The sequence below is a fragment of the Myotis yumanensis genome, unplaced genomic scaffold (assembly GCF_028538775.1).
Source record: "Myotis yumanensis isolate MYYU_CA2020_CCGP unplaced genomic scaffold, mMyoYum1.0.hap1 SCAF_15, whole genome shotgun sequence".
Lineage (NCBI taxonomy): Eukaryota > Metazoa > Chordata > Mammalia > Chiroptera > Vespertilionidae > Myotis > Myotis yumanensis.
In genome coordinates this window covers 34070089-34096598 of record NW_027223766.1, presented here as the reverse complement: position 1 = coordinate 34096598, position 26510 = coordinate 34070089, and the positions used below count along the sequence as shown (strand labels likewise).

The 26510-nt window shown below is 34.3% G+C and overlaps 1 protein-coding gene across 2 annotated transcripts in view; it reads right to left on the bottom strand.

The window, feature by feature from the left end:
• CSMD3 (CUB and Sushi multiple domains 3) overlaps nucleotides 1-26510 on the bottom strand; it is an 857474-nt gene that overhangs the window by 556560 nt on the left and 274404 nt on the right. For both annotated transcript variants that reach the window (XM_070391936.1, XM_070391937.1), the window contains exon 6: nucleotides 17245-17357. In XM_070391936.1, coding sequence (XP_070248037.1) covers nucleotides 17245-17357 — 113 coding nt within the window. The remainder of the gene's footprint in view (nucleotides 1-17244; nucleotides 17358-26510) is intronic.

Here is a 26510-nt window from a genome sequence, read left to right as displayed (position 1 = left end):
ATCAATGATTTTCTCTCTCATTGATGTGTCTATCTCTCTCTCCCTTCCTGTCTGAAATTAATAAAATATATTTTTAAAAATATTTTTTCTAAGTACCTAAAAAAACACAAAACTTAGGAATAATATCATAAGTTGGTCCCATTCAGATTCAGGTTGATTTTGGCCTCCAGCCCTACTTATCACTTAATTAAATGGAAAGCATTATGCAGAGCTATTAAGTAAGTCATGTAGCAGAAGCAGCAAAGAAATGTAGCATGAAAACACATTATAAATTATATAGAAAGAATTCTCTCAGGAAGATAAAAGTATATTGCAGGGTCATCTATACACAAAGTATGCTATAAGGCATTCAGCAGCCAAAACGAAAACAGGACAGGAAATAGAAGAGTTATTGAACAATGTAGAGAAAGGCTTAAAATATTGCATCCTTTTTTGCAAAAATATATTTTCTCAAAAGAAGAACTTGGCCTCATTTCCTGTCCTTTGCAGTTTTAGGAAGATCATTCCAATTTGGAGCATTTAGCACTAGATTTAGTTAGTGTCTCTTTTTCAAAGTAATTTGATAGCTGCGGAATCAATAGTACAACTCAATGGGAAAAATTCAAAATTAAAATCTGTACATCAAAAGAGAACTTTAGTATATTTTAGTAACTCTTATTCAGAATTTTAGGTAAAGGGGTCAAAGTTTGAATTTACTGATTAATCAGTATTAACTATAGCTGGCAAGATTTAGTAAATGTATTTTTAAAATATATAAAATGGAGGGTGGGAAAGAGTGGGGTAGAGAGGGTCAACAGGGGAAAAAAGAAGATATTAGTAATACTTTCAACAATAAAGTTTAAAAATAAAAAAATAGGACACACAGATGGACAATAGAAAATAAAAGATGCTCAACATCACTAATTTAAAAAAAAAAAACTACTAAAGCGTAAACATTTGCACCATAATAAAAAAAATCATGTAGAGCAGATGAATGAGTGTATTTTATTAGACTATACTATTATTTCTATGTCCTGTGTAAGATTTCAGGAAGTATTCTATTATATTTTATAGAGATTTTCAAACTTATCCAAGTACTGCCTGAGACAAAGAGTTTTTCAAAAATCAGTTTATGTGTAAATAAATAAACCTTTTGAGTTAAAGGATGAAAAATAAATAGATATATATGTATATAGATAGATAGATAGATAGATAACAAAATTGTCAAAAATAGTTTTAATAATGATAGAGAGAACTTGGTGCCCTACTTAAATTCCCATGGACGAGTAATTTAACTTGCATCAGTGATATCTATCCATCTATCTAGTAATCTATCTCTCTCTCTTCCAGAAAGAAAATGAAAAAAATGAATAATTTTGGAACAATAAAAACAATATTTGACTCTAGACATTCTGATGGAAGAAATTTAGAGAAAGAAATTACCAAAATAAACCCCTCACCAACTATTGTTGCGTCACTGCACAAACTAGAAAGAAGTACTTATCTTCCATTTCCTCAATCAGGTCTTCAACTGCCACATCACACAACTAACAAATAAATGTGGCTACATAGTCATAGTTTATATTCCTTGAGATTATTTATATATATATATATATATATATATATATATATATATATGGCTAAGTGACTAACCGACCGGCTGGTACATTGGTACATATGATGCGCACTGGCAATTTAAAAACAAATGTTGAATCATGCATGTGTAATACATATAAAGCTCTCTCTGGTGTCAGTCACATGCATGTTTTAATTTTATAATACTATATTATATATACTATTTTGACATGTAATTTTTTGCAGTAATGTAATTACTGCATGAATCTTTCTTCTAATTAATTTCCTTTCAATGTGCACAAATCCATGCACCAGGCCACTAGTAAATATATAAATGAATAAAGTCATCATAGAAACATGTATGCTATATGTTAACATATTCAGAAATCATGAACAATGTAACTGAATTTAAGACCCTATAGAAATGATGTCCATTTGACTAATTCTAATTTGAAGTCAGAGCTCCAATAATAGCTCCCTTAAAAATTCATTCTCATAACTATATATACAAATTTTGAGCAATACCTGAAATGCAAATATGCTATCAAATGATCTGTCATCTGCAAATAATTCACTGAAAGTCACTAATACACCATTTTAAAAGAAATTTAATTATTCAATTTTAAAACAACCCTAACCCCCAAAAAGAGTGTAATAAATAGGTTAATCCATCTCCCTCATTTTATTTATGAGGAAATTAAGATTCAAATACATTCAACAATTTTTTAAAAGTTAACCAGTAACATAATTGGGATTCTAATACATAATTTTATATCTTTGGCTTAATAAGAGTGTATCTCTTAAGTTCTCTTATTGAAAAACACTGAAAAAACAAATTTGAAGTCGCTAGTTTTCTATTTACCTCAGATTTAGCTTAATATCCAGAAATTCCCAACTATTGGCTAATTTTGCATTACCAATTCCTTGTTGGCTTTTCATATTTAGCTTATGAACTACAGAATATCACGAAAGTTCAATCTCAATGTGGAATATCGGTTATTGGGAGAGAAAATTCACAACTAAAAGAGGACGGTGATACACATCATAGGCACAAATATCACACCAATGATAAATATAAATGATAAATGAACACGATACAGTTTCCATTAGCTATTTAATATTCTAGCAACGTGTAAAGACTTAACTTCGGCAAATGTGTAAGCATTTCCATATATTTATATGTGTATGAGAGGAGAGCACACCAGGAGGTTAAATTGGGGCTCTTCCTACTTCAGTTTAAATGGAAGCATTGATTTAGTAGATATTAAGATATTTCAGTGACTGTATGACGTTCACCCTCTTATACAAATCATTTTCAAAGAAAATGTAGAAAAATCTGTTCTGAGACTCTTCGACTCTTAAGACACAACAAGATGGAGAAGGGAGACAACGATGGGAAGAGTTCGGTGAAATTATTTCCTCTGAAAGAGCTCCTGTAGATGGGTCAGAACCCTTCCCAGCGCCACTTATAGGGAGCAGGGGGAAAATGACACCCTGTAGTGCTGGTCTGGTGAGATGGGCTTAAATGGAATCTCTCATATATGAAATTTGTTTCAGGCCCTTGGCAAACAAAACAAGATTGCTGACCATTCCTGTCTGACAAAGCTGAAGTCAAACTCACACACGAATAAGGTCAAACTGACATCTGTTGGGGAAATCTATAGGGGAAAGGAGAGCTTCTGTGTTGAGATAAGCATTATTTTTTTGTGTTTCTCAGAGCTAGGATTTGCTTCCGGTTTCACCAGAGATTAAAAATTGGCATCATCTGGGGACCTGTCCAATCAGGCCACCTGAAACATAAATATATCTCAACAGAAGAATGTTGAGGCATCTAGTGACTGGGGACAAATTTGGGCAAGTATTTGTTTAGGATACAGATGCATTGCCCTGGGATAAGAAATCACAGAAGAGAGAGACCAGTTGAAATCATTGTCTAGGCCCCAGTCAGCCTAAATAGTGGACCAGAGAGCATGTAGCTAACTTAGGACTTAGTTCCAGGTCAGGCCTTTTTACCCCCTTTCTCCTCTACTCTGTGTTTTATTTTTTAAAAAAATTTTTTTTATTGATTTTAGAGAGAGGAAGGGAAAGGGAGAGAAACATCAATGATGAGAGAATCATTGATAGGCTGCCTCCTGCATGCCCACTACTGGGGATCCAGCCTACAACCCGGGCATGTGCCCTGATCAGGAATCAAACTGTGGGTCAACACTCAACCACTGAACCACACTGGCAAGGCTACTCGGTGTGATCTTAAAGAAAGCGAAAAGAGTGGCAATCAAGAAGTTTGAAAGAAGAGGAAAATAAAGGTGAAGGGACAAGAATGGCCAATCTCAATCCTCTCTTTTCTTTACAAAGGCACCTGGATCCCAAGGCCTGGGAAAGGGGAGAGGGAAGAAGAAACTGATATTCAACCAAATTTGGTGATTTAATATCTTGGACTTGGTATTCTAATTATAGAATTCAAACTGTGTGTCTAATTTTAATGAATGAATTTTATGTCTCTTAAAAACATATGTTGAAGCCCTAATCCCTAGTACCTTAAAGTGTGACTATTTATAGGTAAATTCTTTTAAAAGCTGGTTAAATTAAATAAGTCTTGGCGGGGGGTGGGGGAGGGTGTGCTAGTCTGATATGACAGATATCCTTTTAAGAAGAGGAAAGTTGGATATGCAAGGCAGACACCAGGCATGGGTATGCACGAGGACAGCTAGAGGCGGACCCAGCAAGCAGGCAACCATCTATAAGCCAAGGAGAGAAGCCTCGAAAGTTCAGGCCTTTGGACATCTTGATGTACTTCTAGCCTCCAGAACTGCGTGAAATAATTTCTATTGTTTAAGCCACCCGTCTGCGGCATTTTATTTCAGCAGCCCTGGCGAACCAATCTACCTGTCTAATGTGTCCACTGGGCCTAAATGGCTTTTCATCCTGGCGCAGATGTATACAGAGGGTAACTTTCTTCTGTAAAACTAAAATGTATTGAAAATTGTCAGTATATATTACTGTGAAAACTAGAAGGAATCTGAGGCTCTTCTTAAAACTTAACATTCATTGGCGATATTTTGTTTTTGTATATAGTTGCTACACTTTCTGAATCAAAGAATGGCTATCCTTATGGGAAAAATAAAACATAATGGAATGTATGAAATCATGCCTGTGGTAGATAAACAAAACATACTGAATCAGAAACATTCATCTCATTTCTTAAGCACGAGTGTAACCTTCTCAATATCTTCCTGTTACCGAAAAGATAGATCTGTGCTACATGCCCTGATGGAGTGAGCATGAATTGAGGACACGGAAAAGGAAGAAAAGGGAGAAAAGAGAGAGAGAGAGGGAGGGAGCGAGGAAGATTGGTTTTTAAATAAGGTCATGATTTTTAAAGTTTTAAAATGAGAAAGTCAGAATTTGTTTAATGCTTTTATTTTATGGATTACTTTTAAATTGCATATGGTGAGATGGGAGATCATTTTTAATTATGGATTCTAAAGTTCTGAAATAAGCCAGACAATGCAGTGCAATGATCATAAACAATAAATTATAAAGTTCTGGCAGATAACAACAACGAAAAGCAGAGGAATGAGAAAAACTACACAATATCATATTCTCTGTGTGTATGTGTTGTGATGTTCAGTTTCCTACATTCTCATCATTGGAGAGCACTCACTTAGCTCCACAGGAGGTGATTCACCTTATCTGCTGAGGCTGCTGCATTTAATAGGGCAGCCATGAGCCACTTGTGGCTTTAGAGCATTTAAAATGTAGGTAGTAAGACTGAAGAAATGAAATTTTAATTCTGTCCCATTGAAATTCATTTTAATTTTAATTTAGGAATAGGCAGCACAAAATATCTTTTATTAAATACACCTTTACTGTTTAAATAGATTACATTTTCTTTTAACTCTTGCACTGTAAGATGTAGTATTACAGTGAGAGTGTTGGCAGCATAAACTGATATAACATTATAATGTATATATTTGAATATTTTATGTAAACATTAAAAATAATGAAACTTAAGTAAATTATAATGCCAATACATAAATTTAAATATTTTTATTTTATTTATAAGTTGATTATTCTTCTGTTAAGTCACTTGATACATGATTATATCAAGTTTTGCTATAAGTATAAGATACATAGACTTTTTGAGATTTGATTAGAAAATAAAATGCAAAATAGCATTAACATTTTTTATATTAAATGTTAAAATGTTAATATTTTGGGCATGCTAGTTAAATATAATTAAAATTAACATTGCGTGTTTTTTTTCCTTTATTGATTAAGGTATTCCATATGTGTTCTTATCCCCCCATACCCCCCCCCCACCTCCCCGCTCATGCCCTCACCCCCCTAGTGTCTGTGTCCATTGGTTATGCTTATATGCATGCATACAAGTCCTTTGGTTGCTCTCTCCCCCTCCCCTCCACCCTTCCCTGCCTTCCCTCTGAGGTTTGATCAATGTTTCTTTTCTATTTTATGTAGCTACAAGAAAATTTAAAATTTTATATGTGTGTATATATATATATATATATATATATATATATCACTGTGAAGTTGAGCTATAATTAGGCCAATTTTTGTGAGTTAGCGGCATTGGGAACAGATTAAGCCCAAAAAGTTTTAGACTTGGAAGAAAGTATTGTACCATTATCTAATGACCTTAAACTCCTGAGATGTTAAGGAATACATTCAAGTTCACAGCATGGAATCTGTACCAAAATTTACCAATTTATAGTTCAGTGCTCTTCAAAGTAAAGTGTATTCCTGGGAATCTTTACCTCTCTCTACTTTTCCAATATTAGTTTTTATTGTCACTTATCACTTAAACAGCTGCCCCATGTAAAAGTTCACTGGATTTTTGTTACATTGATAAGCTAGAAAAATTAATATATGCTTGGAAATTCAACAGAAGTGCATAATAAGAAAATCTGGAGGCACATATTAGTTATGGAAACTCTATGTAGTACTTGTTATATTTTCCGTAGGAAAGAAGTGTGTAATCCAAAGCAACAAGGTTGTTTTCTTGTTAGATCAATAACATAATGTTTAAATTTGACCTTTTCAAACAAAAGTACACTTGGGTATTATGAAACTATTGCCTTTTCTGATAAGGGTTATTATACTTCTTTCACCTTAAGCTATTTTATAGCTACAGATTCCTCCTTGGGTTTTCCAATAACAGTCAGTATCCCTAATATAATAAAAGGATAAATAAGTCTGTAAGAGAAGATACTCTTATTTTTTTTCTATCCTATGTACATATAATAGACAAGGAATATATGGCTGATATATCACATGGTTAATTTTTAAGACATTTGTCTGTTAAATGTTTGATATAGTTTTACTAGGAATAATTTTCTTTATAATATCTACTGTATTGAAACCTATATTAAATTCATCCCTTTTAAAAAATCAACAACCAAGCACTTATGTTATCAAGTAAACATGAGTCTGCAACGTATTGCTATGAAATGTTGGATATTCTTATTTCAGATAATACTCCTATTACCAATAATGTGCTTGAAATTGCCTTCCAAGTCATTTGTAGTCAAACAATAAGGATAACAATGCTTCTGCTGCTGCTGCTGCTACTGATAATAGTAATAGCAGCTACCATTTATATGACGCCTACGCTCTGTCAGACACTGTTCAAGGCTTTATGCATATTAACTGATTACATAACTAGTATCATTGCTTTAACACGTCACTTTTAATCAAGCACAGTGTACTGAGACAATTTTTTTTCTTTACTGACCAAATTTCATTACCAATGAATTTTAGCCTTTTCTAAAAATAAAATAAATCCATTGTAAGTTTGCAAATTTGAAGATATTTAAGGCTGGAGTTCATAGTAAAATTATCATAGGTCTTAGAAGAAACAAACAAACAAAACAAAACAAAACTTTAAAGGTTAAGACTTGGCTCCACCATTTTCTAATGATTTTGGGCTTTAACACTTTTTTTGAAAGGGCTACAGTTAGCTCATATTGAACCTCTGAGTGATTTAGACAATAAGCATTCTCCACTCCCCACAGAAACTCATAATTTCTTAATTTTAATATTTCATGTCCTTCTTTTAATGTAATATACACTCATCTTTTCAAATCCTTTGGAAGAAACCCCCTGAATTCTGAGACTATGTAATATCAGAGCCTAGCACAGCATCTGGTACAGTGTAAGTGCTCTGTAATATTTTTGTTGAACAAAATGGGATAGATGGACAAATGAACAAATAAATAAATGTGCCATAATAGATCTCAAGTGGGGGTTTTAATTTAAGAAATTATTTTAGTTTCAGCCAACAGCATTAGCAATTTGCCTGCCTCATCTATAACTTTGGGTAATTAAATAACTAAAGAAAAGGTCAGGCTAACTAATGATAAATGTATTGTCACATGAAGTTAAATCTTACTATCACGCCTTACAGAATCATTTCCCAAAATGTGGCCTGAGAAATAAGTAGTTCCAAAATAAGTTGAAAAGGGTTATTTGCTTAAAGAAAATATTTCAGCTTAAATTTGTTCAATCCAGTGTTTACAAAGCATTTATTACCTTAGAACTCTAAACTAAAGGAAAATCCAAAGTTAATATCTTTATCCTCTGAATAAACTTTCCTAAATTGCCTTTAGATATTTCTGGATATCTTTGAATTTGAATGAAAATATCTAGGGATTTAAATTTCATGATGACATTTTCAATTTCATGATGAAATTGTCTATAAAATAAGTATAAGTATAATCCCAAGGCTTGTTGCTGCAGACCCCACTTTTCACATTGACGTGGAGGATCAATCATCTATAATGTGCTTGATGGCTTGTACCTGCTGTGCTTGACTGATGCTTTTGGAGGTCATTTTGTGCAATTACTGAATCATTATAAAAACAAATTACTTGTTAAATATATTTGTAACATCAACAGAATTTACAAAACACTGAATTTTGTTTATTGTACACCAAATTAATCCGTTATCGTTTGTTATGTGCTTATCCTTAGGTGATATAACAAAACTGCCCTCACTAGAGGCTTATGTGAGTAAAACTATCAGATATATCATAAACAAATGAATACTAATTGGAACAATATTGGATCACCATGAAGTACTCCCATTAAACAATGCAATTTCTGTACTCTACCCAATGTACTTTAAATGCAAGAAATTTATACAATTACAGACTAAAAAGTGTACTCATGAGTTTATTACATTATAATAATTTAAAATACTTGACAGAAACCACATTAACTAAAAGGAAAATGCTAAGCCAAAGTAAGTTGGCATAATGAAGATAGCAAATATTATAGACTTATGTATATTTGAAAAAGCAAAATGCAGCTATAAAAGCAGGTTGAACATTATTAAATCAATCTATAATAATAAGCATAATATGCTAATCAGACCAGACATCCTTCCAGATGACCTTCTGGACAAAGCCGGGGCTGCAAGGGAAGCCGGAGTCCCGGGTGCCTGCAGGCGGCCAGAGGGAAGCCTGGGTCCTGGGTACCAGAGGGAAGCCGATGCCAGCAGCCAGGAGAAGGAAGACCTACTCTTGCATGAATTTTGTGCATTGGGCCTCTAGGATGTAATATATTTTAGGCTTATTTAGGAAAGATAATATAAATATTTCCTCGAGGAGATCAATTTCTCACTCAATAAATAGGCAAGCTATTTAAAAAATTTTAAACATGTATTTCTCATTCCTATTAATTTCAACACTGTGGACTTTCCTCATTCTTTGAGTCCCTTGGATTACTCTGTTTTGGGAGCATTCTTATACAAGTTTGACTGACAATTACATTGTTTAAGTCCTACCCATATATTAGTCCTGAGAGTCATGCTATGATGAGAGAGATCGTGAATTTGAAAAAGTTTCCTTTTCAGCTCAAGAGACAAGTCTGGAAGACTTTATAAAAAGCCACAATTAGTGAAAAGTCAGGACATGTAAAAGAAAGGCTCTCCCATAATCTAATAGAACAAAAAACCCTAAGCTGCCCTTTGTGTAAAAATGTTCAAGGAGGATAGAGTAAGGAAGACTACAAGTATCTATATGGATTTGTTAAATTCCATTTGCTAAAGGAATTAGTTCTGAAATCTTACAATATGGACTCAGGGAAAATGTAAAACCCTTAAAGACACACCTACATTCAGCAGAACACCAGAGTAATAGGTGACCAGCAAGTTGGTAGTCTTACACTGTGCTGAACGATGAGTGTTGGGTGGCAGATAGGTATAAGTAAGTTAAAGATCTAGGACCCTGCCACAGGGCTATCATCATAAGAGAAAAGGAAAATGTGGATTGAAGAGTTTTAGGTAATCTGGAGATGGAAGACACAGCAAAAATTGTCATGGAATAGAATCAGAAAGATAGTAAGCGGACCTTGCTAAAGAGCACAGCACAGGCTGCCTTGAGGACGCCTGAGTAAATGCAGGGTCCTCGGTTACAAAGAAGGGACCTCCCCACTGAAGTCAGCTGATATTAATAAGAACAAGGGTTTACATACGGACCAGTCAGTTACATCCTGCCACCACTAGTGCTCAGAAGACACCACTTGTCTTTGATAAAGCTTTATTTAAAAAGGAAGAAGGCAGTAATCTGAACCTTAAACGTTTGAACATTTACCCCGAGGACGCTGAGTTAACACAAAAGAGACTTTGTCCTAAAAGAGATTGGCTAATTTTATGTTTATTCTGTCATCAGCAGGAATATGTGAGCCAAATTAAAATGTTGCTGTATAGTGATTTTTTTTCCCAGTTTTGCAGTTACGTGCTACATTTTAAACTTACTACATGTTTCAGAAAATATTGTCCATATTACAACTGGATATTTTATAGATTATTTCCCATTCACAGTAGATGCTCTATTTGAAGATAGCAATCTAAATCACAATAATTTTACTAAACTATTTCTGGAACCTCATGAATTTCATATGATTGTAATATAAGGTTAATATAATTGGCCTTTCACATTTTAAGGTATATCAATGAAAGGTTTACATCTATATGGATTGAACACTAATTTAAGAAAGAATATTTCTCAAACATTAAACAATCTTTAAGCATTAAAAATTTTATAAAGAAATAACACATTGGCTGAAGAATACTTAGCAAAGTAAGCTCTAAAGACATTTTTTAAAAAAAAATAACAATCATGATATTTTTCCCTTTTGACTATTAGCTCTTGTCACTCTCCTATTAATGAAGATTGATTCAGTTCCTTAAAAAAGACTAAAAATCTCGTTACAGATATCCATCTACTCCTTAATATTCTGATTCCCATGACTATTTCATAAGCATATACATTAACTTATTTTATACTTTTCTGCTATACGTTTCTCAGAAAACCATTATCATCTGATTTTAAACAATCCTCTTTATTAGAATCTGAATTTATTTTTTCCAAGTGTAACTTTTTTCGAATGAATCATGTCCTTCATGGGTAGTCTCTGTTTCCATGCATAACATTAATTCATAACCAGAATAAAAAGGACTATAAAACAGACAGCATAAAGGAAATAACAACATTTCTAATATTCTACTTTATTTCTAAATCTCATTTTATATATATTTACCTATGTATGCATATATTACATATATGTAATCTATAAACTTTAAAACTATATTCCAACACTAAATATAGTCTCGTGGCTCTTTAATTCATAAGTATTAAAATGTATAGCAAGATAAAGTATTTTACTAGAAATTAGTTTGAATAGAGTTAAGCAATAAGTCACCAGCATTGCATTTCTGATATAAAACCCTTAGCTCTGTTTGCCAGGTTATGTTGCAATGGAATTTCTATTTCAGGAAAACTTGTAATTAAATGACAATTTGCCAGTTTACTGTCAAGCACACCTACAATTTATGAACAGAAGTGTGAAATGGAAGAAAAAAATTGTAAGGATTGGAATGAAGAAATAAGTCTAGTCAGCTATGGAAGATCTTCATGCAAACATTATTATCATCTAACTAGAAGCCCAGTGCACAAATTCGTGCATGGGTGGGGGCCCACTGGCCAGGCTGGCAATTGGGGCTGATCAGGCCAATGGATGCTGGCCGGCTGTGGAAGGGACTATGAGAGGTTGGTCTGCTGCAAGAGGTTGGCTGTGGGAGTGCACTGACCACCAAGGGGCAGCTCCTGCATTGAGCATCTGCCCCCTTGTGGTCAGTGCATTGTTATAGCAACCAGTCAACCAGATGTAACGGTCACTTAAGCTTTTATATATATAGATGTGGTTAAAGGCCTTAAATTTTATATTGGCATGACTATAAAATATACACTTGCACCCCAGAAAATAATGCTATTAGGAGTTTTTAATGGCTATTTTAGACCAATGTTTACTTATACAGACAATTTGACTACTAAATATGTTATTTTGATTATCTCTGATGGTTACACTATTTAAGATGATAAATCCCATTGACTAGACAGGTATATAAAGCAAAAAGTAAAAAGAAGTTTCTTATTTTTAACCAGGAAAGGAAAGGAAAGGAAAGGAAACAAAAGAAAAGGAAAGGAAAGAAAAGGGTAGAAAATCCAGGTAAAAGTAATTATTTTGAATTGAGAGAGATTTGAAGAAAATTTATGTAAATAATAACAATAATCAGAAGAAAATAAAACAAAGTACAGATTAGAAATTATTCTCAAACACTAAACACCAATGAAACTCACCTTCCTATTCTGTCAAAACACTGTAAATAAAAATAGCTTACTTTACAAACTTAAAATAATGCAGTTTGTCTATGTATGAAAGCAGATTTTTTGAGTTAAGGATTCAATAGCGTTTATGAATTTTCCCACAGCATGTACTCACTAAAAATTAAATAATAAATACTATAATATGAAAAAATACATATTTATACAGACTTCTTGAATTATGTTGGCAAAGCCCTGTTCACTGACTTTACGGGAAAAGCAGTCTATTTGCCTATGCCCAACGTTCCCATGACAGTGAACTACACCTACATTTTCTGAACCCAAAGTTTTGATCTTCACTATTTACTTTTTCACCACCAACCTTGAAATCATAAACATGACACACTGACAGTTATCAAATTAGAGGAGGGGTTTTATAATTAGAATGGTGGAATATGACTTGCAATCTTTTATTAACAATCCTATGTAATAAAGAGGTAATATGCAAATTGACCATCATGCCCTCACACAAGATGGCCAACCCCATGTGGGCACAAGATGGCCGGCAGGGGAGGGCAGTTGTGGGTGATCAGGCCAGCAGGAGAGGGCAGTTAGGGGAAACCAGGCAAGCATGGGAGGGCAGTTGTGGGGGACCAGGCCTGCAGGGGAGGGCAGTTGGGGTGACCAAGCATGCAGGGGATGGCAGTTGAGGGGGACCAGGCCTGCAGGAGAGGGCAGTTGGGGGCGACCAGGCCTGCAGGGGAGGGCAGTTGGGGTGACCAAGCATGCAGGGGATGGCAGTTGAGGGGGACCAGGCCTGCAGGAGAGGGCAGTTGGGGGCGACCAGTCCAGGAGGGAAGGGCAGATGGGGGCAACCTGGTTGGCAGGGGAGGTCAGTTGGGGGGGACCAGGTCAGCAGGGGAGGGCAATTGGGCAAAATCAGACTGGCAGGGGCACAGTTAGGCATTGATAAGGCTGGCAGAGGACTGGTTAAGTTGTGATCAGGCTGGCAGGCAAAAGCGATTGGGGGCAATCAGGCAGGCCGGCAGGCGAGTGGTTGGGAGCCAGCAGTCCCGGATTGTGAGAGGGATATATGACTGCGGGTTTAGGCCTGATCCCACAGGGACATCCCCCAAGGGGTTCCAGATTGGAGAGGGTGCGGGCTGGGCTGAGGGACCCCACCCCCAGTTCACGAATTTCATGTACCAGGCCTCTAGTGGATATATAAAGGTACAAAAAAACTGATGTCTAAACAAAATTAGAAAAAACATATATAATTAAAGAGGTTGCTTTAATGCTGTGCTCTGGGCTATAAGTGTGATTTTAAAAATTCAGTTAAACAAATGAAACTGCTTCTCATGTTTACTTTAGAAAATAAATCTTAGTTTAAATGAGTTCTAAGTTGAAAAGTGCTTTTTCTCTAGAAAACATGGGCTTCCTCATTTGTGATAGTGAGAAAGATAAAACCCAGTGTTTTCCCTTTTTTATTGTTTACTAAATTTAAATTTTATGTTTGATCATAATTTTAAATATGTTATACCTCATGGTTGAAAAGTGTGTTTCTCACGATTCCAAATGGTTGATTACCTCTTTCCACTGAAGTGTATTTATTCACTGCATGCCCAACTTTCACTATTAGAAATCTTAATACCTTTTGCTTTACACAACAACAGTATCTGGCTATTGTGAATATTTTAATTGATGGGGAAACTAAAGCTCAGACAACTCAAGCAGCAATTAGTAACTTCATAATTTTACCCTCATTTTCTGACTCCAAATCCTACTCTTTTTATTACTCTATGCTGAATCCCCAATAATCTTATTTACCTTTGTTCAGTAACTGTGTACATAAATTTGTCAAAACATTTCACATGCAAAGTATGGGATCGGGCCTAAACTGGCAGTCGTACATCCCTCTCACAATGCGGGACTGCTGGCTCCCAACTGCTCGCTTGCCTGCCTGCCTGATTGCCTCCAATCGCTTTTGCCTGCCAGCCTGATCACCACTTAACCAGTCCCCTGTCAGTTTGATCGATGCTAACTGTGCCATTAAATTATTTTCATATAAATTATGTACATCTAAAATGCCAAGGGCCTCTGTGTAACTGAGGGTAATGGCAGTGTATTTTCAATACAATTTGAAAATTTGGTCCATTAAATATGTTTTCTTACCAAAAATTACACAGGTGATACTAAAATTACTATAAATCCTTTGAGAACATATATAAAATATTTTATTCATAAATATAAAATGGTCCATATAATTATTAATGTATCTTTGGTACACTGAAAATAACTAGCTCCAAAATATTAACCTGCATAAGAAGAATCACATGAGTAATATGGGAAAAACCTTTAAAAATCAAAATGAGGATCAACTATAAATTGATTTATTTAGAAGACTTAATCTATAATATAGAAATAGTAATATATTTAGACATTTGGAATCAATTATATAAAAAAATATCTACTGGCATTTAGGAACTCGTAGTAATGTACAGTTAATTTTCATTGTATTTTATAAGAACATAGGTTAAATAGAAATGCTATAAGGAAACCTAAGCTCCAGTAAATTACTTAGTATAGAAAATAATTGATAAATCAATACTAATTGCTGATTACAAATTTGATTTATTAAGAAACTGTTACATGGAGACTTGGTTGTGACTACTGTATAGTATGTTCCACAAATGTTCTACCTTGAATTGGTTTTAATTTAACTGTAATTTAGGTACCACTGAAATTAAATGGTAGCATGGGAGGATCTAAAATGCATGATCACTGCTTCATGCTGGGGCATGCATTTCAACATGTCAGAATTATTATTTTCATAGCTATTTAAGATAGTTATTTTTTTATCAATCCAAATTTATTTTATTTTAGTTTTAAGAATTACTTATCCAACTGAATTTATGTTGTGTAGGTAAAATATTATTTGGAGATAATACAATTAGAAAGTCAAGTCTGAATCAGGAAAGGCTTAAAAGGACACAATACAAAGGTGTATTTTTATGTAATAAAACTTTTTTGATCTTATTACAAAATCATTGCTTTTTTCTGTTTGGCCATTTTATTTCCTCTATATTGGAAAGATATAGATTATATCCAAAATTACCTCATTTTAAGCTTCTTTCCCTGCTGGAAATAGAAATAATTCATACCCCATAAAACTCTTCCTTACTATTTTACTACCGTCAATTCAATGATGTGCTATTTTTCAATGATGAAACAAGCGAGGCAATGCCAGAAAATAAAACTGAATCCTGAAAGTACTATAAAACTCAATTTAAGATCAGCAAGTAGAATATTAAAAATAATAATTAAATACACAAATCTACTCGCAGCTTTGCACTGCCGTCTTTTAATGCAAAATAACCCCATCCGCAGATACTAGTTTCATGAAACTATACAGCATAAAACAAATTAGGTACCATTTTATTTTTGAGAGAGAGATCTGGTTTTCTTGCAGCAAAAAAAAAAATAAATTTATATTTAAATACAAAGTAAGTGTTATTTTATTTATATTAGGATAAAGAAGAGGAGCCATCTTATTTAAAGGTTCAGCGACCACATGAGTTACAGATGACGAGTCTGGCATTTCTGCAGTGCCATCTGCCTTCACTCAGGGCAGTGGGGAATCAGAGCCATAAAAATATGTGGTTGGAAAACTCAAGGGAATGGGTCAACCTAGAGAAAAAGAGGCTCCACAACAATTACTCTTTTCAATAAAAAAAGCCCTCTGATTTCTGAAGTGCACAGGCACTTTTGAAACTAAAATAGGAAACTCAAAGTGTTGTTCACTATTAAAAGTGACATTAGATGAAAAGGGTAAGATTCAAGTTACTATGGTTTTAATGGCTATTTTTAATAAGATATAAAAATAAAGTATCTATGAATATTTAATTTTTAATTTTAAAATATAGTGTTCTAAGGTGAGTACTATATTCTGAGAAATGTTAATAAAATGTATAGCATTAAGAGCACATTTGCATTCGTGCTTCTATTTGATTTAACTACATTAGAAATAGAAATTACAGATTTTTTATAGTGAATTTTATGTAAAACCTCTACTTTCAAGTTACTTTCTCAGTGAATTTTATTGCAGTGATAGCAAATGCACTATGATAAGGGTCAAAATACCATCACATTAATGTGTAGCTATTATTGTGAAAAACTTCATTGTTAGGACTCTAAAGAGAGGATGCTGGTCCTCAAAATATAAGTTGGTTGCTGAAATTTGTATTCCAGAAAATAATATGTGGTCTCATACTATTTTAGATATTAATTATATAAAACTGGCTAAAGTCACCATATTAAGTTTTCAAAGCACTTAAGTCTGAAGACTACTAAACGGAAATCATTAAATAAAACAAACAGATAAATGAAAAAATGTAACTGTGGCAATGCTCACCATTCCCTGAACAGTAGCTGATACACTACTGAGAATGAAATGAATTATTTACATAATAGTCTGAGGATCAAGTACACTAAGCCCATAGTATTACTAAACACTGTAGAAGCTACAGTTTCATTAGTACTCCATCTTCATAACAATCTTGTCCTAAACAAAGTGTTTTCAAGTGAATGCGTCAAATATTATATCCTACTTATTCAAAAGTATGCCTCTTCATCTAACTGTTAGGTAATAAACCCCCCAAAAAGGTTAATTAAACTAGCAATAGCAGACACGCTGTATATGAAAAGGAGTTTCAATTTATGAAAAGACTATTTACAACTGCGGGATTTTTGCAGTGTTGTGTGATGCAGCTTTAGGTAGAATGTCCAATTGCTGGAGCACTGCATGAAAGTAAATATAACATCTGTCACATATGACCTTTAGAGGTCATAATATCCTTTATTCTAAACATTGTGCTATGAAAATCAACTTTTATACTGTAATTTAGTTATGATCACATCACTGCCATAGCAAGACAATGTCCATTTTGGCTTATTCAAATTACCACTTGTTAATGCTAAAGATATTTTGCTTCTATCATAAAATGCAGTTGTGTATACCAAAAACATTCTACACATCAAAGGAGGCAGAAGTATTCATCAAATATACCTTGATACGGAGCACTAAATCCACGATATCTGTGATTGCTGTCTGTAACAAAATGCAGTCTGAGCCAGTTTTTGTTGCTGATAATTGGTGGTGGTATATTCATTCCAGATAACCTGAATTATGGAAGACAACAACAAAAACATTTAAAAAGCCTTGCAGCACTAAACAATTTTACTGAGTTGGGGCCCTCCCAAATTTATATACATGTATACAATATCCATGACTCTGCATTAACTTCTTTATGAAAAATGAAACCGTTGTTTTAGGTATAGAAAAGTCAATCATAAAACAGTGAAATTCCAAACACCCATTGTTCCAATTATGTTGCATACATTTATAAATTCAACAGTAACCTACATATGATTTTTGATTCACCCAAATTGACTACATATGTAATAATAAATATAATGGAAACTGAGCTTAATGGTGCTGCTCATTGTGTTCCCTATGTTTGTATTGATATAGTATAGTTACAAAACAGAAAAACTTCAAAGCAGTAGATATACTTTTTCTACCTAATATATTATCACTATTTCACATTTGATGACAAATTTTACAATGTAATTTCATAAGATAGAAATATTTTAATGTAATTTCACAATACTATAATTTTTATTATTAAAATTCCCTATAATGCACCAAAGGTCTGCTCCAATTGACAGACAGAAAACATGGTATTTTGGGTATACAGTTAGGGTGTCCCAGAAATGCATATACACACTTTGAATAATTATAAAGGCAGTATTTTTTAAATGCATTTCATTTTCAAAATTGAGCCATCAGCTGTTACAATATGTGCATACGTTTTTGAGACACCCTGTATTTATTCTCTACATAGCAAGTCATAAAGAAAACATTTCATAATCTTTTTAAAACAAGGTACTTATGCCGAAACCGGTTTGGCTCAGTGGATGGAGCGTCGGCCTGGGGACTGAGAGGTCCCAGGTTCGATTCCGGTCAAGGGCATGTACCTGGGTTGCGGGCACATCCCCGGTAGGAGATGTGCAGGAGGCAGCTGATCGATGTCTCTCTCATCGATGTTTCTAACTCTCTATCTCTCTCCCTTCCTCTCTGTAAAAAATCAATAAAATATATTTTAAAAAACAAAAAAATACAAGGTACTTAAAGCAAGATCTTGAAACTATGCCCTAGATATTTCTAGGTGTATGTTACAAAGCCAAGGTAAAATATTCTCAAAAGAAATACTATTACATAGTTAAGGGGAATTTTAGACTGAAGTGTTCTAATAACCAGTATGTGATGTATCTTTTCCATTTGCAAAGCTTACACTTTTGTTTTGCTTCATCAGAAGGCAAATTAGGTGTGTGGTGTGTGTATGCGTGCATGTGTGTGTATGTGTGTGTGTGTATGTGTGTATGTGTGTGTGTGGTGATTACAACTCTTCCCTTACCTATAATGAATAATCATGAGCTAAGTGATGGACATATGAAACCACCTTTATTGTATAATTTTACCCATGGGTAAAGAGGATGGGCTTGGAAACATACTATACAACCCAATTCTCTTGCATTCTAACATGAACAAGCTGGGTTTTATTCCAAACATTTCTCATTTATCTTCCTTTTTTAGAATGCATCTTTAACTTTTCTCTATCAATGCTCTATTTTCTATTTTATAGTGGTGTTTTTATTTATTGTTCAAGCTAGGTGGTTTTTCATATTTGAATTTAGTAAATATATGTAATTCACCTACAGAAGTTTAAAACTCAAATTATAAAATTTCACTTCATTGCTTTCAGAAAATATCCAAGTTAGGTTTACATCTGTTTGCTTGTTGGTTGGTTCAGTTTAAATAGCAACGCAGTTTTAAAAATTTTGATTTGATATAATACTATTTTCAATAGAGTAGCACAGTTCATGCCAGATTTTGTTGTACAATGTTTCTCTTCAATTCCCTAATTTGATAAGCATAAATATCCATTCACAAAATTTTAAATTATTTTTGACAGGCTGTACACATTTCTAAATATAATGAGTACAGAGTTTGGAGAGAGGTCCTTAGAAAATCCAATAAATGAGAAGGAACTCAACAAGGACATCAAGAAAAGTAAGATAAGAAAGAAGATTGAAAGAACAATAAAAGTGATAAATGCCCATGTATCCCAGGGACATCAAAGATAATTTCACCAACAAAGTGTAGTTAAGCCTAGTAATTGCTACTAAGGTACAATAGGTTGGAGACTAAATTTACCTTCAGAAATTGACAAAGGAGGAACTGAAGATATTAGAACTGCAGTAGCTGGGGCATAATGTCCATGAGGTGGAACAGACAATGGCAGATTAACAGGGGTGGAATTAAGAAGATATTCCTGATACCCTCAATGCTTCAGCTCATGAAGCCAAATGGTTGATAAGCCAATACACTCAACTAGAAAGCATCTGTGCCATAGCACCCCTCTGCTGCAGACAAGCAAAGCATCTTCACTGGTTCTAAAGCAGTCATATGGACTTTCCAAATTGTAGTCACGTGCTACTTAAACACGATTTACACAATATGACTTTCTGGTTTATGTAGAACTCTAGTAAATGAATCTACTTATCTTTGTACCATATTTTACATATTATCAGAGAAGATCTTTGAAATGGAAGATGGAAAATATATGTCACCTAGAAAGATTTAATTAAACTAATTATTTTAAAGAATCCTATATAATGAAAGCCTAATATGCTATGTGTCTGGTCATCCAGTCGTCGGTTGAACCAATCAAAGAGTAATATGCTAAGGGTATACTAAGGCCACTCAACCCCTTGCTATGATGTGCAATGACCACCAGGGGACAGACAGTCAACTGATCGACCAATTGCTATGACGTGCACTGACCACCAGGGGGAAAACGCTAAATGCAGGAGCTGCCCCCAGCCCACAGGCCCCAGGCCAGCCAAGGCGGGTGCTGGAGGGCCCCCTCCAATTGCCTCACTAGTCACCCCACAGAGGGAGGCAACCGGTGGCAATGGTGGGGAGAGGGGATGGCAAACAGGTGGTGCCAGAGCAGACAAGGCGGGTGCCAGTGGGGGCCATTCACCCCGCCGGTTGCCCCACAGATTGGCTCTGAGCATCAGCTAGGCCTAGAGACCTTACCCATGTGTGAATTTCATGCACTGGGCCCCTAGTTTTAATTTATAAAATACTAAAGGAGGTATTTCTTAAATATAACTAATTGTTATCTCTATGTCAAATCACTATGGTCATTTGCAGGCAAGCAGCTATGTGTGCATTCTCATATAAAGTCAGTAAGAATCAACACTTGATAATGAAGAGATTAACTATATTCAATAATTATTTATGGATCACTTACTATATGGCAAATGTTATGCTAAATAAGCATTGGAACTAGAGTAGTACCAAGACAGATCAATCCATGATCTTACAAAGTGAAAATACAGAAGAAAACATAAGTAAATGACTGATATAAATTCAGATGGTAGTAAATGATGTACTAAATAAATAAATGAATAGGAGTAACATGATCAATTATGTCTAGAAATGGCAAACATCCCAACTGATTATATTTAAAGCAGCCATACTCATGATTATGTCTTAGGTTACTAATCTGGCTTTTAGAAGAATTAAACCAATGAAAATTACGATAATTAAAAAATGGTATAAATTTGTAACCTAATTATTTGTATCCAAGAAGAATTCAAAAACATGTGTCTTTTGAGTAATAAATTTATATTAACCTAATAAATTAATAAGGACATTGAATTTCACTGAATATTTAATGTATAAATACTGAAAATAATATAGTACAACTTTCCATAATTAATATTTGCATAAAGTGTTTCTATTTATATAATTTTTCTTCAGAAATAACTAGATCATAATTTAAAAAAAATAGCTGCAATATTTTCTTTTATAGATAGTCCTTAAGCGTAAGAAACCTAAGAGAACCAACAGTCTTTACCATTTTTAAAAAGTCCCTAAAATTATTCTGACCTTAGCCTTTGGATCATAATTCTCTTGTCAGATCCCTATTGCTGTCACCAATTGATATTCTCAACTTTCTCAAAACTGCACTTGTAACAAGTATCATATCTGGTGCCTCTAACATTTATTTTTTTAATCTTTCCAGTTCTCCTGCTCTCTCCTAATTTTATTTCTTTCTCTTCCTCTTTCACTCTCTTACTCTCTGGTCCCCTCTTTTACCTCATTTGATCTCCCTCTTCCTGTGGCAATTAGATAAGATGCATTCCTCACACGCTGTTTTCCAAGATTCTGTTAGACTAATTGTCCTATACTGAACTATAATTAGTTGCTAAAATGCATTCCTTCATTTAACTCAGAGTCTTTTTTATATATTCCTCTTTGAGGCTGAGTAAATATAATATCTTGTACCTTTATTTACTTTACCCTTAAGCATTCTCAGAGAAGCCAGCCTTAAAGTTTCAAGGTTAAACTAATCTCTTTCTCTGTCCTCAGAGAGCACTTATCACATCATTTATATTCTATATAGTAGTACGTTTTCTATCAACATTACTTTAAAGGTAGGTTATTAAATCCCTGGTGCTGCACAGAATGATTGGCATATAGTATGTGTACACTGATATTATTTATCAAGAAATAAATGACCCCAACAGGTGTGGCTCAGTGGTTGAGTATTGACCTATGAGCCAGGAGGTCACAGTTTGCTTTCCGGTCAGGGCACAGGCAGGGTATGTGCTTTAATACAAAATTTCTTAAATTTAACAAGCATTCTCCCACTGCCATGTTTTGCCATAAAATAAAATAACATGCAATGAAATCATTTTATAGAACTCTTTAAGAAACCACTACCTGTATTTATTTCTTCATTTCTGAAAAAGAAGGCATTTCAGAGTTGCAAGAAAATACAGCATCTTAAAATAGTCAAAAAGAAAAAAATAAATTTTATATTATGTTCTGCAGCATAAGTGGGAAATTATTAGCAACAAAATTAATCCATTTCTTGGATGACATTACAAGCACTAATATTCCACGCTATGTAATCATGAATACTCTTGTGTGGAGTGTACTGATACCCACATGACCAGGCTGAGCTTTTTTGTCACAGATGACTGTGTTCTTGGTTAGATATGCAAAAAGTCAGTGACTGCAGAACACACAATCCTATGTGGTTCTTAATGCTTTAACAAAAGCATTAAGAAGCTAAGCACTGTGTTATGCAATCCAACTATTGTGAAACCAGATGTTATAAAATATTTGCAAAGCAAATGAGAGAAGTGTCTATACTAAATTTCCTTTTTTTTCTCCTCCACTTTCACCCACATAAACCTCCTGTTATCACCATCTATACTTCCACTCTGGTTTTCTACTTACCTCCCTCCCCCCATGATCTACCTATCACATATTCTCTTATAAAAACTGCCTGCAGCAGAGAAATGTGTTCTTTTATATAAACACATGCTTCAGGAAAATACGTGTGTATTCAGCTACCAAAATTTTATTTAAAAGAAAAAAGAAAAAGTGAATAATCCTCTAACCATTTCAAAATTAAAAAGCAGGCAAAATATCTCCAGATCCAGGTGTTTTTAATAGAGAAATCTACTAAACAGATAAAAAAATTAACAATTTTGTCCATTCTTTTCCAGAAAACAGAAGATAAAGAAAGCCTTCAGAACTCATTTTCTGAGTTATTACTCTAAAAATAAAACCAGAATAAACCAGTACAAAAACAAACAAAAAACTACACACCAATATCTCTCATGCCCTTAGCTTTAAAAATCCTCAATAAAGTATTAGCAAATAAAATTCAGCAACATATAAAATAATTATATGCCGACCTAGTGAGATTTATTTAAATTATATAAGGCTTGTTCAACATTTGAAAATCAATCAATGCAATCCATCATATAGAAAAAAAATTAAGTGATCAAAACAGTGGGCACAGAAAAAGCATTTGCAAAAATCCAACACCCATTCATGCTAAAAATTTTCAGCAAATTAGGAATTGAGGGAACATCCTTAAGTTGATAAAGATATATATATAAAAAAATCCTACAACTAACATCCAACTTCATATTAAATAATGGTTTTGATTAATATCAGGAATATGGCACATCATTCTTATTAAACATTGTGCTGGAAGTTCCAGTGAGTACAATAATAAAATAAAATAAATATACATTAAACAGAAAGAAACGATTCTGATTTGAAGATGAAATGATTATTTACGATGAAAATAGAAGCAATCTACAAAATAAACTCCTAGAACTAATAAGTGTACTCAGCCAGGGAGTATATGCACAGCCCATGGACACAGACAATAGTGTGATAAAGGCCTGGGGTGAGGCAGGGGCTGGGTGGAAGAGGAAAGTTGAGGGAAAATATGGGACATCTATAATAATGTCAACAATGAAAAATAAACTTAGAAAAAGGAAATAAAATACTCTGTTCTAATTTATTATGGAGATGTTTGCTTTATCAAGCCTTATTTTCCAATATATAATAGAATTACTACTTTTTTTCATTGATTCCATCTGTTTTCATGTGTACTTACAATACTGTTTTAATGACTGCATCTATGTATTTCCATGTTCATCGCTAGTACAAAACTCCATCCTCCTTATTAAATTTTTGAAACATTTTAGTTATGTCCACCTGTATTTGTTTCCAAACTTGTTATAAAGTTTCTAAAAAATAATTTTTGAAGTTCTGAATAGACTATTATACTCACTTGGAAAGAACAAACTGGATAATGGTTAAAAATAGTTAACAACTGGCACAGCAGAATTACAAATCAATTAAAAAAGACAAGAAAAGTATTGGCCTTTTTTAGTTTATTAACATTTTTTTATTTTTATTGATTTCAGAGAGGAAGGGCAAGGGAGTGAGAGACAGAAACAGCAATGATGACAGAGAATCACTGGTTGGCTGCCTCCTGCATGCCCCACACTGGGGAATGATCCCGCACTCAGACATATGCCCTGACTGGGAATCAAACCATGACCTCCTGGTTCAGAGATTAATGCTCAACCACTGAACCACACCAACTGGGCCTTTTTTAGTTTTTTAAGGAAACTCCACACTTTTTTTCCAGAATGGCTACACTAATCTGCATTTTCACTAACAGTGCATCAAAGTTTTCTGTTCTCCACATCCTTGCCAACACTTGCTGTTTGTTGATTTATTGATGATAACTATTCTAACAGGTGTGAGGTGATATCTCATCTGGGTTCTAATTTGCATTTCTCTGATGATTAGTGACATTGAGCATCTTTTCATATGTCTATTAGCCATCTGTATGTCCTCTTTTGAGAAGTATGTATTCAGGTCCTTTCCCCATTTTTAATTAGATTATTTGTTTTATTGGTATTGAGTTGTTACAAATTCTTTATAACTTTTGGTAATTAATCCTTTATCAGATGTATCATTGCTAATATGTTCTCCCATTCAGTGGACTGTCTTTTTATTTTGTTGAGGGCTTCTTTTGCTGTGCAGAAGCTTTTTAGTTTGAGGTAGTCCATTTGTTTATTTTATTTATTTTTTCCCTTGCCCAAGAAAATACTAGTATATCAGAAAAAATATTGCTATGAGAAATGTCTGAGATTTACTGCCTATATTTTCTTCTAGGATTTTTATAGTTTGGTGACTTATATTTAAGTCTTTAACCCATTTTTAGTTTATTCTTGCATATGGTGAAAGGGGGTGGAATTGTCTTGTGGACCAGTAATTCCACTCTGGCAATATACCCAAATAAGCCTGATACACTAACAAGAAATAATATATGCACCATATTGTTCATTGCAGTATTTACAATAGCCAAGATTGGAATCAGCCAAAGTGCCAATCGATATATGAGTGGCCAAAAAACAACAAAGAAAAAGTCTTGGGATATTATAGGCCATAAAAAAGATCTTACCCTTTGCCATAGCATGAATGGACCTGGAGAGTATTACACTAATTGAAATTAGCCAATCAGAGAAAGACAAATACCAAGTGATTTCACTTATAAGTGGAATTTAATGAAAAAAAATAATTTTAAAAAAATACATTCATAGATACAGAGAACAGACTGAAAGCTGTCAGAAGGGATGGATATTGGGGAATGGGTAAAAAGGTAAAGGGATTAAGAAAAAAAAAAATACACAGACTGCCAGAGGGAAAAGGGGTGGGGAGATATAGAAGAGGGCAAGGGTAGATACATGGTGCAAAAAGGGACTTGACTTTGGTAGTGAGTGCACAATGCAGTATGCAGATGATGTTATAGAGTTGTACATTTGCAACCTATATGGTTTTATTAACCAAGTAGAGGTCCGGTACACAAAATTTGTGCACTAAGCGGGGGGTGTGTCCCTCAGTCCAGCCTGCACCCTCTCCAATCTGGGACCTCTCGGGGGATGTGCAACTGCCCAGTCAGACATCCCTCTCACAATCCAGGAATGCTGGCTCCTAACCACTCACCTGCCTGTCTGCCTACCTGATTGCCCCTAACCACTTTAGCTGCCAGCCTGATCACCCCCTAACTGCTCCCCTGCCGGCCTGATCACCCCAACAGCCCTCTCCTGCTGGCCCAATCGCCTCCAACTCCCCTCCCCTGCTGGTTCGATCGCCCCCAACTGCCCTCCTCTGCTGGCCTTGTCACCCCCAACTGCCCTCCCCTGTAGGCCTGGTCACCCAAAACTGCCCTCCCCTGCCAGCCATCTTGTGACAACATAGGGGTGGCCATATTGTGATGACATGAGAGGCCATCTTGTAGAAGCCCTCTTGTGATGATGTGGGGCGGCCATCTTGTGATGGCGCAATGGTGAGGGTCAATTTGTATAGTACCTCTTTATTATATAGGATGTCACCCAATTAAAGTCAATATAACAAAGTATCAGTTTGATGCTGTTATCTCTGTCTTCTTTGATATCTCCCAATGATATATCTTTGTCTAGTTTGATATATCACTAGTTTCCTCACAGCTCCTTCACATTTCTTTTTAGAATAACTCCTCTTTATTTTATATATTAAAGAGTTTGCTATTTTTGCTCTCATATATTCTAAAAGCTTGTTACTTCTAATAAATTTTGTATATTTATTTTGTCATTTTCTTGCAGACTCTTACAAATTCTAAGTGTTCTTTACTTAATTCCTTTTATGTGTCTCTTCCTTTTAGATTAAAAATAACTTTAATTTCACATTTTATTTCTTTAACAAGAACTTGTGGACCAATGTTCAATATCATATATACTTTTAAATTGAAATATAGGATACAAGTGGAGCTGGGAGCTTTTCATTGAATAAAAAAGATGAAAAAGTGCTAACGGAAAATATTACAGACCTTA